General features: G+C 40.6%; 1 protein-coding gene across 3 annotated transcripts; it reads left to right on the plus strand.

The window, feature by feature from the left end:
- The first annotated feature begins 28 nt into the window (after positions 1-28).
- On the plus strand, positions 29-13,707 carry LOC145442672 (ficolin-1-like). Of its 3 annotated transcripts, none has more exons than XM_080320651.1 (7): positions 29-2,878; positions 6,237-6,299; positions 10,487-10,641; positions 10,697-10,793; positions 11,302-11,398; positions 11,890-11,979; positions 12,922-13,707. In XM_080320651.1, exons 1-7 carry the CDS (start codon positions 2,641-2,643, stop codon positions 13,043-13,045), a joined length of 864 nt encoding a protein of 287 aa, XP_080176777.1. In that variant the 5' UTR covers positions 29-2,640; the 3' UTR covers positions 13,046-13,707. The 3 variants fall into 3 exon arrangements, with proteins under 3 accessions (XP_080176777.1, XP_080176778.1, XP_080176779.1); XM_080320652.1 differs by having other exon boundaries at positions 11,926-11,979; XM_080320653.1 differs by lacking the exon at positions 6,237-6,299.
- The last annotated feature ends 1,259 nt before the right edge of the window (positions 13,708-14,966 follow it).

Genomic DNA, 14,966 nt, shown 5'->3' on the forward strand with positions numbered 1-14,966 from the left:
TTGTGCATTGACTCTATTTGCACTCAAGTCATTGCACATAGCTCGAGACATTTATGACTAGATTCAAGTTTCGTGTCTCAGGACCGCCACTTGAAAAATTGGCCCTGAAACGCCATTTCATCTGTTTGAATGAACATTGCAAGAGTGATAAAAATGAATATGTTATGAATGCGAGGCCTTCGATATAATCCAAGGGTTGAACAGGAATGAGTTCAACCTTGCTAATCTAGAGACTGAACAGTAATATATAGCATGAGTTGGACTCGAACTCGAGTGACAACGCCATGACTCGGACTCGAACCTCTGCTCGTCAACTTGGACTCGGTGGTGACTTGAAAATGACTTGACTTGACTCGAGTCAACATTATAAAAGTGACATTGATTTGTGACTAGGAACTCTGTGACTTGGTTGAAACCCTGAGCGTTACTGTCAGTATAGAGGTCAGACACGGGGTGATTACTTCATGAATGTAATCGATTACGATTACTTCTGAATATCGCGGTTACGATTACAGCAAAATCAGAAAGTAGTCGTGTGTGTATGTATGTATCCATTGTCCATCACCGCGCTGGATCGGCGCGACCAATAGTGCTGTCCTCCCAATCACAGCCGCACAATACAAATGTCATCCGGGGCACCCACAGAGAAAACTGTGCCCATGAAGAATTGAGAATTTGTCTTACGAATTCCTATCGCATCAAAACGTGTCGTCCAGTTGTGGTTAAAAGAACGGTCATAAAAGGGGTTCAGGAGAACTTCGCCTGCCAAAAGTTTGATTGATCTTCCTGTGTGGCGCCGAGACCGTTCGAAGTGCTGTTTCGGTCCGGATGCTAGCTGTAACCCACGCTAGCATTATGTATAAGCTGATGGCTATGGCGGTCGATCCAAATATTGAGTAAAGAATTACGAATTAACGGTTGGTGCCCGTTAAGGGGGCGAGCTCGAAGAGCGCCTATGGCTTCTTCACAAGTCTGATGCAAATCACAGTTTTAGCGTTAGTGCGTTTCGGTATTATTTTAGGTCATAGTATATTAGGATTAGTTAGTTTATTTTAATCATTTTTTTACTGTGTTCATAACTTGATATAGTCTGAGTAATTCTACTACAAACATAAACAACCAACTGAGAAGACACATTGCTCGATGCGATTATTTTTAATTTGACTACTTATGACTTATTCATGTGCTAATGCTTGTATTTACTTTTTCCATTAGAAAACGCACCAACAAATCGAGTTTCTTCGTGTCTAAAGGGAATATGCGGTCAAATATTCCGATCCACGGTGCCGAGGTGCAATCTGCGGGTTGGGGCTACACCCACTGCATAAAAGGAATTGCATTTCAAATAAAACTCTCCAAATTTTACCCTCAATTTCCACACATACTCGAATCAAGTCTTATATAGTCACGATCGTGACTCAATCGCAAGTCAGAATTTTTCGTTTTCATTTTGTAAGTTACTTTCATATCACACAGACTGCGTGGTATTGCGACTGCGGGACAATGAAGTCACTTCACATAACTTCCTAACGTACATTGATTCGTATCGTTGACGTGACGTGCAGGATGTTCTGATAAATATAAATAAATATGAAATGTGCGCTTAATAGAATCCTGCTTGAGAGTTTAAGCAATAATGACGATGTTTGTCAGTTTTCACATAGTTGGAATCAACACGCCCTCTGGCAAAATCAAGTAATGCAGCGATTTACTGGAGGCTACATAAATTATTTTATATGCCATTTAGTTGCAAATACAATTAAATAGTATATTCATATTGAAATGAACCCGAATATTTTCGGCTGACACTCGTCAGGGGTAATCGTCAGCAACTAGTAGAGAATTGGAAAGAACATTGTATATCAACAATCGTATCACAAAATATGACGTCACCAGCATGAAATTTCGAATGAGAGAGCGTTCAATGTACTATTTTTAGGTGATACACGAACTCCTTTTGTTGACAGAGTTTTGGTTGGTGTATTTTGATAAAAGTTGATTCCAAGGCACACAAATGGAATTGTGAACGACCTCGACCTACGATTCGAAATCGGTCGTCGGTTGCAAATGTGTCTCAATATGTAGTTGAAATTCGTTAGTCTGCAATTTCGGAGAAATTCAGTGGCAGAGATATTGCATTACTCGGGCTTTTAGTTTTGTGACGGCTATAGCTAGTTTTACATAGGGAGTGCAAATTCGATATTGTTATCATGCAACAGAAGTAGATACAAAGTATGAGAAGTTGTTTTTCCATGAAGTCGCATTTGACGCGACAGGTATGGATGGATTTAGTCTGTACAACGCGAATGGAGTCTGCAATGTAACTTCAATTGGGCCATAAAAGGCATGTGCAATTGTGTACCTTGTATAGATTTTTGCAGTGCCAATTAACGGACAAGCGTCCTAATTCTTGCATTTTTATAATTGAAATTTCCTCGCATAGGCTCTTTGGCGGGTCGGCAGGAAACTTGAAACTACTTATATGATTACTTTTAATATACCTTCATTTTCCATTTCCACTCAAACTAGTTTCAACTCCTTTTATAAATCGCTACACTTACATATATAATTAATTTAGAAATTAATACCGTTACTTCGACTCGAGTACCAAAGCTGAAAACGTTGACTACATCTGTTGAAATGAGGATAGCTCGTGGAATAATCGCGTCATGCATACTGTCGATCATTTCGGCTGCGGACCAACAAGAGGAAATGCGCTGCAAAGCTCGTCCTGGATGTCATCTGGCAAAATGCGATCCCGGACTGCTGTCTCCTAGTTTGAACGCGAATGAATATCCTGTGACTTGCGTGCGGACATCCGTTCAAGGCGGGGACGAATACAACGAATTGAAAAGGAACATGCAAGTTTTACAAGCAGGTAGTTCCATTCTGGTCAAATATCTACATTCTTTGAACCTTTGCTAACTTTGTGAACACCTTACCCAGCCTATAACCATTCGACGAACACCAAATTTTCGCCTGAAGTTACAGTAACAAAAATCAACGACATTAAGCCGTAAGATTATATTCCCTTGCAAGTCCTCGTCGAAATTGTTGGCAAAGAACGGAAGATATTGATTTTATGGGATTATTACATAATTTTCGATTGCCCAATAGCTGATACATTTGGTGGCGTTTAAAACATCAGTATGTACTTCAGTATTGTGGCAATATGTGACCCTAGTCGTGTATATTAATATAGGCTATCACTTCACTGAAATGTAGGGTTGGAATTAGCAATGTAGGCTTGGCTCGATCGTTTCTGCCGACAAGTAGGGCTGGGCAAAATCGAGTACCTGAGTGATTCGATTCTGAATCATGTATTACGCTTCGAGTCGAGTCGAGTATTCGAGTATCACTCATTATGATGTCACAACAGAATGCAATAGGTCAAAGTTCAAATATGTACTTTTTATGCTACCACAAAGAACATATAATGCCTGTTATCCGTCACATTAAAGGTACTTTGGTGGTATTTTTTCGACCATACCGATTTCATTGCACATCTTGATAATGTTGTGGGATGATCATGACTTCGGAAATGTGTCATTTTCAGTAACGTTCGTAGCTTTGTACTATGTCCCGTATGCTGCGACACAGCCAATCAAGGTTTCAAGGCTTCCTCAGTGGAAATAGTATCAAAACTATAATTCTCGGTATTTAATTAACTGTAAGTGGCGAGGAGCGTATAATTTCAGTACTCGAAAAAATCGTCGTATACTACTCGACTCGAATCATTAAAATTAATACTCGATTCAGATTCGAGTACTCGATTCATTGTGCCCAGCCCTAGACAACGCGCTGGTTGATATCAGCCCGGACCTACGGACTGCGTAGGTCACGATCAGCCAGTAGAATTTGATCGTGAAATGGTGCTATTTTAATTATCCAGGTGTTATTGCAGCAAGAGCATTATGGGCGCATGCCGTGACACAAATCCTAATGGTTTGAAATTCGATCCGCGATATGCTTGCGCCCGATAGAGTAAGTGTAGCAATAAAGTTTATTGGAACATAGAAGGTTGCCGCTCAACCTCAAACTGATCGAATAAAATCAGAATTTGCGCCACCGATAATCTCTTGTTGCATCAATAACTGACAACGTAATTCAACGCCGTGCAGTATTGAAAACAAATCAAACACTGACAAGTGACAACGAGGAAATACGATGGTATAAAGCAGACAAGAATTAGTAGCATACAGATGATAGCGAACGAGAATGCGCGCATCTGATCAGCAATTCCTCAACTTGCTTACCAGCACAATGGGGTTCCGAGTCTGACATCGCGACAATTGTTTGCTCATTATAACTAGGGCTGGGCATAATGATTCGAGTACTTGAATCTGAATCGAGTATTAATTTTAATGATTCGAGTCGAGTAGTAAACGACGATTTTTTCGAGTACTGAAATTATACGCTCCTCGCCACTGAAAGTAAATTTATCAACAAGAATTACAGTTTCGATACTAATTTTCACAGACGAAGCCTTGAAATCTTGACTGGTCGTACCGCAGCATACAATACATATAGTACAAAGCTACAAATGTTACTGGGAATAACGCATTTCTGAAGTCATGAACATTCCACAACATTGCCACCCAATGAAATGAAATCAGTGTGGTCCAAAAAATACCTAGCTATCTTTAATATGATGGATAACGAACATTATATTATTTGTGGTGGCATAAAAGGTACATAGTTGTACTTTGAAATATCGGTTATGACGTCATAATTAGTGATACTCGATTACTCGACTCGACTCGAAGCAAAATACGTGATTCAGAATCAAATCACTCAGGTACTCGATTTTGCCCAGCCCTAATTATAACCACGTTTGAGCTGCATTGTTGCCTTTCCCGATAAAAGTTAGCAACGTCTTGTTAGAGAAATAAATATGCGCATTTTGCGCAGGAATGACTTGCAATTCACAGGTAATACACAAACACACTGTCCTATTTCGCGCAACAATTAAAGAGGCAATCACTAAACTAACTCAAGAATAATCTGTAAACGAATAAGCGCGCAAATACAATTCAATTAGTAGAACGTGAAGTCACTCGTCTGGTCGCAGAGGAGATGGTGTTTCTCGGTGCAGGCATGTCGAAATCGACGTCGTAAACGAGGTCGCTTCGATTGTATGAATATGATTGATTACTAATCACGGATTACAATTTATTGGGGCGTTTTAAGCACTAGTTCGTCGTCGCCGACGAAGCTGCGTATTATTCGCGCGCGTATCGGTAAATGGTAAATAGTTGGCATTTACGCGATATCACGGACTCGCTAATTGACAGACGGCGAGCGTTTCAGCATTTTGTATGGGTGGCCGCCACCCCATAAATGTGCCATGGGGTGGCTGTGCCACCCCGTAACTCGGCGCCTATGAGTTATAGCTGTTTGAATAGACTTAAATTGTCGGCACTGTAACAAGTGCTTCCAAACTCAGGTCAGCTAAGTTTCTCCTGAATTCATTTTTCGCCCGGCGAATCTGGAAAATATCGGCTTCAACAGTAGCCCTTGAGGGAAAAAATGTTGCCAGTCCTCCAATGAACTTGCACCAATGTAGGTGGCAATCAATTCCGGGCTAGCAATAACAGCATAGTTTGACCAACAAAATGTCGTCAAGATTATACCGATCTAAAATCTTCCTTAAGTTTTCATCAGCACTTGAAGGTACTGCTCCGCACTGCTTAGACGTCATATCCGGCCACACTTTTTCGTTTTTAGCCGGAGCCAGATCGGAGTCTGACCAGAGAATTTGCAGATCCGTCCCGCACTACTGCCCACCTCTGTTATAACCGTTCAGTAAACATGTCTTCTGATGTCAAAACTTCCGGCAAGATCGGAAATATCAAAGATATAGCAACCATGAATAATGCAACGGCTAGACAACATGATGGCGCGTGACTTCAATAGTCAATACCATAAAGGTTGATTGAATGGAATGGAATGGTACCTTTCGTGATGATTTTTTCGTTGTAATTCGAGTACGTTGACTTTTTAAGTCTGAATGCCGCCGGAATTTTTCGATACTATCGACTTCAATTTCACTACAAATTTAGAGTGCCATGTCCCCTCAATTTCAAATTAATGACTTGCTGCAATCTTCACAGTACTTGAGTATGCTGTGTCCATAACTAATTTGTTTCAACATCGTCGACCGTGTCCCGGCAAATATTCTAATTCGGTAATCCGGCACCTACAGAACTATACATACGATGTCTATGTAATTTCAGAGTTGAACGCTCTGCGGACCAAAACGAATGATTTGAAATCGCGCCTTGCAAATCCAAACACAGGTATATATTCGTTTATTTTGTTTTATCATATTTAATCAGTATTTAATCAATCAGGGCAATTGATCAAACATTCGAAATCGCGGAAGGTGTGGCATAATGGGCCAAAAATACATTTATAGCCATAAATATATTTAGAATCCAGAAATACGAACGGACTTTAGCAAAGCGATGGATGAACATAAAACGCATATTTTCAAATAGAGATAATTTGAAAATACGAAGAAAAAAACAAATGACACCCGTTTGTAAAACGTGCCTTTTTGTCCCATTGTGCCCCATAAGCGGGGTACCATGAGAAAAGCGGTAGGGGAGATTGGAAGAGTGCTAAAAATTAAACACCGCATCAGTTAGCAGGAAAGTGAGAACCGTTGGAGAAAAGGAGGATCCACCAGTTGTCAAAGGCTATATACTTATAGTTTACATCTAGAAGTTTGGAATCGTAATTAAACTTGCATGAATATCACTGACGTGATTATCATTGAAGTCCTCCATATAATATGTGTCACTGCACACAAGTATCTATCTCTGTTCTATTGACTGGTCATTATGGTGCCCGGTGCTCACCCTTAACCATACCTGTATAGTTTGATTTAAATTGAATCCTGATATTGTTTATACTACTCGTCAACCATTGACGCAGGCTTAAATTGTATCACATGTTCACATGGATATGTGGTCAAAGTAGTCGAGAAAGCTGCTCAAGTAGAAGTAGAAGCAGCGACGCAAAAATCGCTAGAAGTAGTACTTATGAAAGCATCCTAAAACTACTTGAAGTCGAAGTAGAATTGACTGACTTTCAATTTGCTCAATTAAGTAAGTCAGTAGTTGTGAAAACGGTCACAATTCGTTCGCATGGACGGTCAAAAACTGCAAATTGAGCTATGCGGAAAGTGTAGAGAGCTTGATTCATATTGACGCATCTCAGGAGCAGAGGTGGTCAGTAACGAAGTACTTCTACTTTTTCGAAGTACTCGAGTAGTTTTCCTCTACTTCTGGTACTTGCTCAAGTAGATACAATCTTCGCTACTTCTACTTCTACTTCATAATATTTTGTGATCTACTTACTTACTTTTCGCTATTTTCAGTTTGTCAAGTAGAAGTAGTTTCACCCCCAATTAGCCAAAGAAATTGGGGAATTCTCGGGCTGTTTTCACGGAGTTCTAATTTTCCATTTAAAAAAAATTCAAGTCAAACCCAGAATTTCCGTCGCGCTTCACATCAAGTAGATATAGAGTTACAAATATGTTTTCACGAAAGTGAATATTATTTGGGTTGCATTGCACCGCATTGCCGCCTATATAACATATTTCACCACAGTAAATATGGCCCATCATAACGTTTGAAACCACCGTTTTGCAATCTAGTATTTACCCATTATATCGTAATCTATAGAAGCCCATGGTGCGTTCTAATCTGGAGGAGAGGGCTCAGACTTTTTGAGCGTTAGATCTGTTTTAGCAGACCACCATTAAAATGTCTCGACAAAAGAAATAAAATACATTTTCCGTCTTTCTGATGTAGTATTGGTATTTCTCGTTCAATTCGCAGTATCATTACTTAAAGTTCTAATTAGTTTAAGTTCTTTTGTCTGGAGAACATACATGTTTAAGTTTAAAAGCAAGTGTAGCATCGCTGTCTATTTTCCTAAAATACAATTACGTTACGCCATATTTTTTATCATCGTATACGAATCGTGCAAAGTGCTAACATTGTATCCATACAATTTCTAGGTATTGCTCTTCGACTGAACTAAAGGCCGTAATTCGCGTGAGGGAAAATGCCGTAACATTTTCTAAAACGGGATTTTCGAGTAAACAAAAGATTAGTATCTCGTCATTTCCATAGAAAAACTATCTTTTGCATCTCATGATGCAGTCGAATGCTCATGCTGTCGGAAATTTATACCTTCTGGGATTCATCAATATGCATTGTGCATGAAGCTCTCTGCACCTTCCGCATAGCTCAACTTGCAGTTTTTGAAAGTCCATGCAAACGTATTATGACCGTTTTCAAAACTACTTACTTACTTGAGTAGATTTGAAGTCAGCAAATTCTAGTTCTACTTCAAGTAGTTTTAGCTTGCTTATGAAATAAGTACTTCTACTCGTACTTGAGTAGATTTTTGCGTCGCTACTTCTACTTCTACTTGAGTAGCTTTATTGACTACTTTGACCACCTCTGATCAGGAGACAGAATAAGCATTAGTCCGCACCATGCGGTTCAAATGATGTGATGATATGGAAATGGGATACTATAATCATTTGTTTACTGGATTAGGATACGCCATGAGCCGCTAGATTACGGTATGATAGGTAATGGCTATACTGCGAAACGGTATAGTTTCAAACGTTATGATTAGGCCATATTTACTGTGAGAAATATTTCATATGGACGACATAATGCAGTTTGGACGGAACCGCACTCAACTCGGTACCTAGATTATATTCACCGATATTTTGTATTGAATGCCGTCACCCGAGATTAAATTCCCAAAGTGCATGAGTGGGCGTCCCATAGCCATAATAGCCTTCGGGTTAGCACTGCGAAATCCCAAGTTATAGGTCCTGAACTCCTGCGACAACCTAACCGTTGACATTGCTGGCCAACCAATTTCTAACGCTGCAAATGCAAAATACCTTGGTGTTTTACTGGATTCGGGCATGTCTTGTAAAGAGTCACATACAATCACTCAAACCACAGCATCGAACGCATGGGTTCTGTTCCGCCGCCCTATAAAAGTTACTCTATGCCGGTTAGGATTCCGTTCATACTCTTCAACACTCTGTTCCAATCAAAGTTACAATACGGAATTATTTGCTGGTGTGTTGCGTGCAAGAATACGATTGATCCACGGCAAAAACTGCAAAATCGGATCATCCGTATCATTGCCAAAGACACACGAGGGCCTGGATGTGTAACTGATAAATCGCTACTCAAAAGATTTGGTGTTCTAAACACAGAAGATATGAGGAAGCTGTAAATTGCCAAGTTTATGTATCAGTTCCATTGCGGTCATTGTCCCTCAAATGTCAACGACTACTTCACCTTGGAGTCAAAATCGCACAAGAGCGGCACACGCGCGTCAACGAAGAACAACTACCATATGATCAGGACGGAATACAAGAAAATGCATTGCTCTGTCAAATATGCTGGACCCCAATTGTGGAACAGCATCTCGTCGAGCATGTCCGCATTCAAGGCGAATTATAAGCAATTTCTTGTAAATGAATTAGCCAACCATCAAGAATACTATCAGTGGGAAAATAAATTTACTTGAGTAATTACCGCAAGTATAGGAAAACTACTTGAGTACTTTGAAAAAGTAGAAGTAGGCTACTTCGTTACTAACCAACCTCTGGTAATTGGATAATGCATCATATCACTTCGTTTCAACTATCTAAGGTTTCGTATTCTCTTCTCTATTTTGGCGGATAATTATAGACGAAGGGTATACAACAGTTACTTACGTAGTTTAGCAATTCTACGCATGCGCGAGCTATACAGCACCTTTTTGCATGTCTATTCAATTCTATATTCCTTCCTCGATTTAAGATAAATGGTGAATGCAAGGACTTAATCATACCTCGTACTTTGAAAAGACAACTTGACTTGAATTGTTACTTGACTCGAGTTATCTTCCAAAATCGATTCAGTTGACTTGATTCGAGTCAAAATTTGCAATGACTTGAGATGACTTGTGACTCGAAGGTAAGTGTCTTGATCCCAACAATGTTGGTGTAGATCTTGCTTCTACGCAAGTTGATTTTTATTTATTTTGTAATATCTGACTTTGGATAACATCGGACCATTGTGCCCCAGTCATATTATCCCAATGGGCCCCACCCACTTCTTAAGCCCCCCCCCCCCCAAAAAAAATCAAAATCGCATACAGGGCAACTTATAACTGCCCCGACGAAGCTTCGTACCGATCTCAAGCACAACAGACGATATATACCTATCTAAAATATCATTGAACGGTAGTGATGTAAATTTATGCAGGTTAGCAAAATTAGGAGACTCGTTATTTTCTCACAAAAACGTCGACCCTGGCGACATCAAACCACGGTTGACTAGTAATATGACTCTGAATAAAGAGCGAAGCATGTATAGAAAAATCAAGGATAGATAGATATCCATTGCTGCCATTCGTCATGTGATACTTATTTAACGAATCCTATGATTTCAAGCTCTTCAAATAATCACCAGAAGAAGTTGTGATGGCGTCAAATTAGAATCAGCATTAGCGCGTAACGACTCTGGCGGTGTGTTTAAATTAGACATACCGGAGGTCGGAATCAAGAACGTATTCTGCGACATAGCTGACGACGGAGGAAACTGGACCGTGAGTTGAATGCGCGAGTTTTGTAGAAAGAAAATTATTTCCATTTCCATAAAAGGTTTTCCAGCGAAGAATGAACGGAGACGTTGATTTTTACAGAAATTGGGATGACTACAGAAAAGGATTTGGTGATTTGCAAGGAGATCATTGGATGGGTATGACTCTTTGTGTATAACTTATGTGGCCTGTACAATGTCAAGAATTTCACCCAGCCGCCCATCATAGTAAACAAGATTTAGAGGACGGATATATTTTTTATGTTATTTATTACGACACTTTATTCGAACGATTGCCAATCGAGTTATCGGCCCTTGAATCCTCTTATGTCAATATTGCAAACATTGTAGCTGAAGATCGTGTCGCTGAGATCATGAGCGATCACGCGATCTGAATAATACACATACTTCTACAATCGCTATCGAGTGAATATCCTACTCAAGTACGAGTCGAAGTAGCCCAAAATTGATGATAATAACCATGGAATATCCGAGAATGTAATTGGAAGAACCTGCCACTTGTACACGGCCAATTTTGTAGCGAAAACTAAAGTACTTTGATATTACAGCAGTATCTCCTAGAAGTAAAAGTACTCGGTTCATGTCGACCGTTTCTATATACCAAAGGATCGATATAAATTGATGCTCATAATCTCCTACATTTTAGGCCTGGAAGCACTGCACCGATTGACAAAGGGTGGGAATGCGGAGATGAAAATCAAAATGATCACGAGAAAAGGAATTCATTGGGTCGCTAAATACAGGTGAATATAAATCGTTATTGTATCGTTCGATTTGGTAATTTAGATACTTAAATTGTACCGACTCCATGTGTTATGAAAATGAGGGATTCACAGTCCTCGACGAGTCATAGTTGCATTTTAGATCAGACCGGTAACATTTCAAAAATGAAAACGACAACTGTATGCAACCGAAATGTAATATTGTAAACTTCGTTTTATGCTGCCATTTTGGTAGTAGATATTTTTGCGTGATTCTGCCGAAGCTTCCGCAAGGCGAAGCTCGCGAAGTCCTGTTAAAAACCACTCACTTGATCGTGATCGTCCTTTTAAGGGAATGAGATGCCATTTGCCAGCTTAATTGCAGTGTCGAAAATGAGCGGCGTTTGTTTAAAAGCTTTTACACAAAACTTGCTCAAACAGTTTAGCATATCACTTGCACAATTGTAACGCACGCCCATGAAGCCATTGGTTCGAAAAGGCCATCTCCTTCAACGTTTTTTCTTATTATTCAGGTCCTTCCACATCGGACCCGGATCCGGCAACTACAGACTGCACGCATCCGGATACTCCGGGAATGCAACCTACGATGCTCTCGAATCAGTGTTGGGATGACTCGAGTCATGACTTGACTCGAGTCAGACTCGAGTCACCTTTTTTGTATGACTTGACTTGACTCGAGTCACTTTGCTAAAATGACTTGACTTGACTTGACTCGGCCGATCAGAAATGTGGATTGACTCGTGACTCGGAGCAAAATCCACGAGTCAATTTCAAGTCATCAAGTAATCGTTGTCGATCAAAATAACTGTATCTTGCATATGTTCGGATTGTTCGCGAAACGCTGGCATAACTCGTCTGAGCGACCAATCATTTAATGATCGTGCGTTTGACTGAGCCGCCATTGTTCTCTCACAAATTAATTGAACGCAAACGAAGTGATCGAAGCTTACAGATCACGTTGTCGTAAACTAGTATTGTAAAGTAATTTCGCTTCTCTGTTTTTACCTTAACCAAACCTCTTGTTTTCTTGAAACTGAATTCGAATATAGTTTATATAGTCCTCAACCATTGGCGCAGGCTCGAATTGTATCGTATCGATTTGTAAGTGTGTAATGTATTGCATCTTATCAATTCGTATCTATTCTCTATCTTGGCTGGTAACTATAAACTTAGGTTTAGCTGATCTACGTATATGTGAGCGATAGAGCGCTTTCTTACGTGTATATTTAACTCTATATTCGTTCATCGGTTCAACATCAATGACCACTCAATCTGTATTTTAGACAGCTAGCAAAATGCAATGACGTTATCCTGCCTCACACTTCGAAAAGGCAACTTGACTTGAATTGTGACTTGACTCGTGACTTGACTTGACTTGACTCGACTTGACTCGAGTCACCTCTAAAAATCGAGTGACTTGACTTGACTCGAGTCACCTTTGAAAATCGATTGACTTGACTTGACTCGAGTCAAAATGTGTAATGACTCGAAATGACTCGTGACTCGAAGGTAGTGACTTGATCCCAACACTGTCTCGAATACAGCAACAACGAACCATTCTCGACGAAGGACGCGGATCACGATCCTTCGTCAGCGAATTGCGCTATTGTCCACGAAGGAGGTGTGTGTGTGTGTGTGTGTGGTACGACAGGTTCGGCAACAATCTGAACGGAAACTTCCATAAGACAGACTACAAGGGAATCTGGTGGGGCGGCGTCTCCTTCCTCCTCCGATTCTCGGAGATGAAGTTCCGGGAAAAATCCTGAAGCTGACTTCTGCAGACCTGTGACGTGTCACTCCGAAAGGGACATGCCTCCATAGGAGTTGTTATCCAATTGAACTACACAGCGCCCTCTCGCGGTGTTTGTTTCGTGCCTTCGTTCAATAACGAATTCAATTTGTCAATTTTACGGCTCTGATGGTACGTCCGTGGTAAGGTGCGTCTTTTTTTCCCACCACTGTGACAAGTTGTACCTACATGACCGATCCATTCTCTGTTGATCCAGCCGACCTGCCTGTCGGGACTGGAACTCATAAATATCCAGGATGACCAGAGAGCAAAGACGAAACACAAAGATTGTTTTCCAATGAACTGCTGGCTTAGCATGGACTCCTCTCACTCGGCGCTACCTTGTCACGCTATCCCCAGCTGCTAGCAAGGATTTTCATCCCTGATGACTATCAAGTCGAAGAAACGAAACCGACTTGTTGCGCCTATACATTTCATTATGTTGTTGTTCTTGAGACTGGTGGTGAAAAAATCAGTGCCATGCATCCCATCAACCCTGGCAGATAATGCCTTGTTTAATAAAATTTGTTATTACACGTCGCATAGGTCAGATACATGAATATGACGTCATGAATGGTGGAACTAACGTACACTGTAAAAAATAACCGTGGGTTTTAGGGTGGAATAGGAGGGGATAGGATGATCCACCGTAATGCAGGGATGGACCTGCCTGTTCTACCCCCTTTCAGGGTGGCATAGGCATGGGAATGTTGCTCCCACCCCCACATTACGGTGGATTACATCCAGTCACCATGGATTAAGCTTGGTACGGCGACCCCACCTCTGATCAATTGAGGAAACATATATGTTTCCGCTATGATCATTCCAATCACCTGCGCTGTGTATGTACGCGCGAGATGCTTGCGCGGCGTTGATGTCGCGCGATTGAATGCATATGTGCTCAAAGTCGCTGCTGGTCAAATCAACATATCGGACGGCCGGCCGTTCTGACAGACATACCATTTATCGATACAGAGAGAACGGGAGTGATAGAATATTTATCGGTCAGCCGTGCAAATCAACACCATTAAAGAGGAATTGAATGAGTTAATGAAGATATAATAGTTTGTTCATTTCAAAATTTAGCAGCGAGCTTGTAGCAGGAAATCGCAACATTGTTTTTGTTTTAAACTCACGATAAGATAGAGAGACAAACAAACTTATATAATGAAATTTTGGCGATACCGAGTTACCGTATAAAGTTTGATCTAAAATTCGAATATCGTTGTGCACGGTATCGAGATAATATTATTCCAAATTACGGTAATGCAACGCCTCAGTTATTTGCGCGGCGAATCCCACGAAGTCAGCTGTGTTTCCGCGGGAACCAAATTTAATCGGCAAACCTTTTTCAACCACCGAGTTTTATAAACACAGATGAGCTAATGGTTCGACTTTCATCTTACCATCATATTCGATCAACTTCTACTCTGAACTCGATGATGATAGGTATAATATTCATTTAGTGAATGTAGGAAGTGGCACGCACACAAAGCGAAGATACTAATATCCTATGCTGGTGGAATTCAAGAATTCTTTTTAATTTCTAAAAAAATTCTAATTAATTCTCAAGAAAGCAATGATGGCACAGAACACCACAAGGTCTCTTCGCGGTGCGAAATTCCCGGTAGCCAATTGATCGTGTCCTCCAGATAGGTCATGACGTCTCTCCACTGGAATGCGTCCGTATGCTATATATGTAATCGAAATGCAGCCGTGAATAGCAACAAGGTTAAACACCCCCCGGATAAGGCTTACTACGGAATCGGTGCATTATGTGTTCACGGGTGTACGAGTTTT

Source organism: Botryllus schlosseri, chromosome 7 (genome assembly GCF_051294905.1).
Source record: "Botryllus schlosseri isolate E-star chromosome 7, Bs_hap1, whole genome shotgun sequence".
Classification (NCBI taxonomy): Eukaryota; Metazoa; Chordata; class Ascidiacea; order Stolidobranchia; family Styelidae; genus Botryllus; species Botryllus schlosseri.

Excerpts from the sequence above, each read along its gene's own strand:
- LOC145442672 (XM_080320651.1), top strand. The coding sequence starts at position 2,641 with ATGAGGATAGCTCGTGGAATAATCGCGTCATGCATACTGTCGATCATT. Across the intron at positions 2,879-6,236 it reads CATGCAAGTTTTACAAGCAG|AGTTGAACGCTCTGCGGACC; the intron begins GTAGTTCCATTC and ends ATGTAATTTCAG. Across the intron at positions 11,980-12,921 it reads TACGATGCTCTCGAATCAGT|CAACAACGAACCATTCTCGA; the intron begins GTTGGGATGACT and ends TCTCGAATACAG.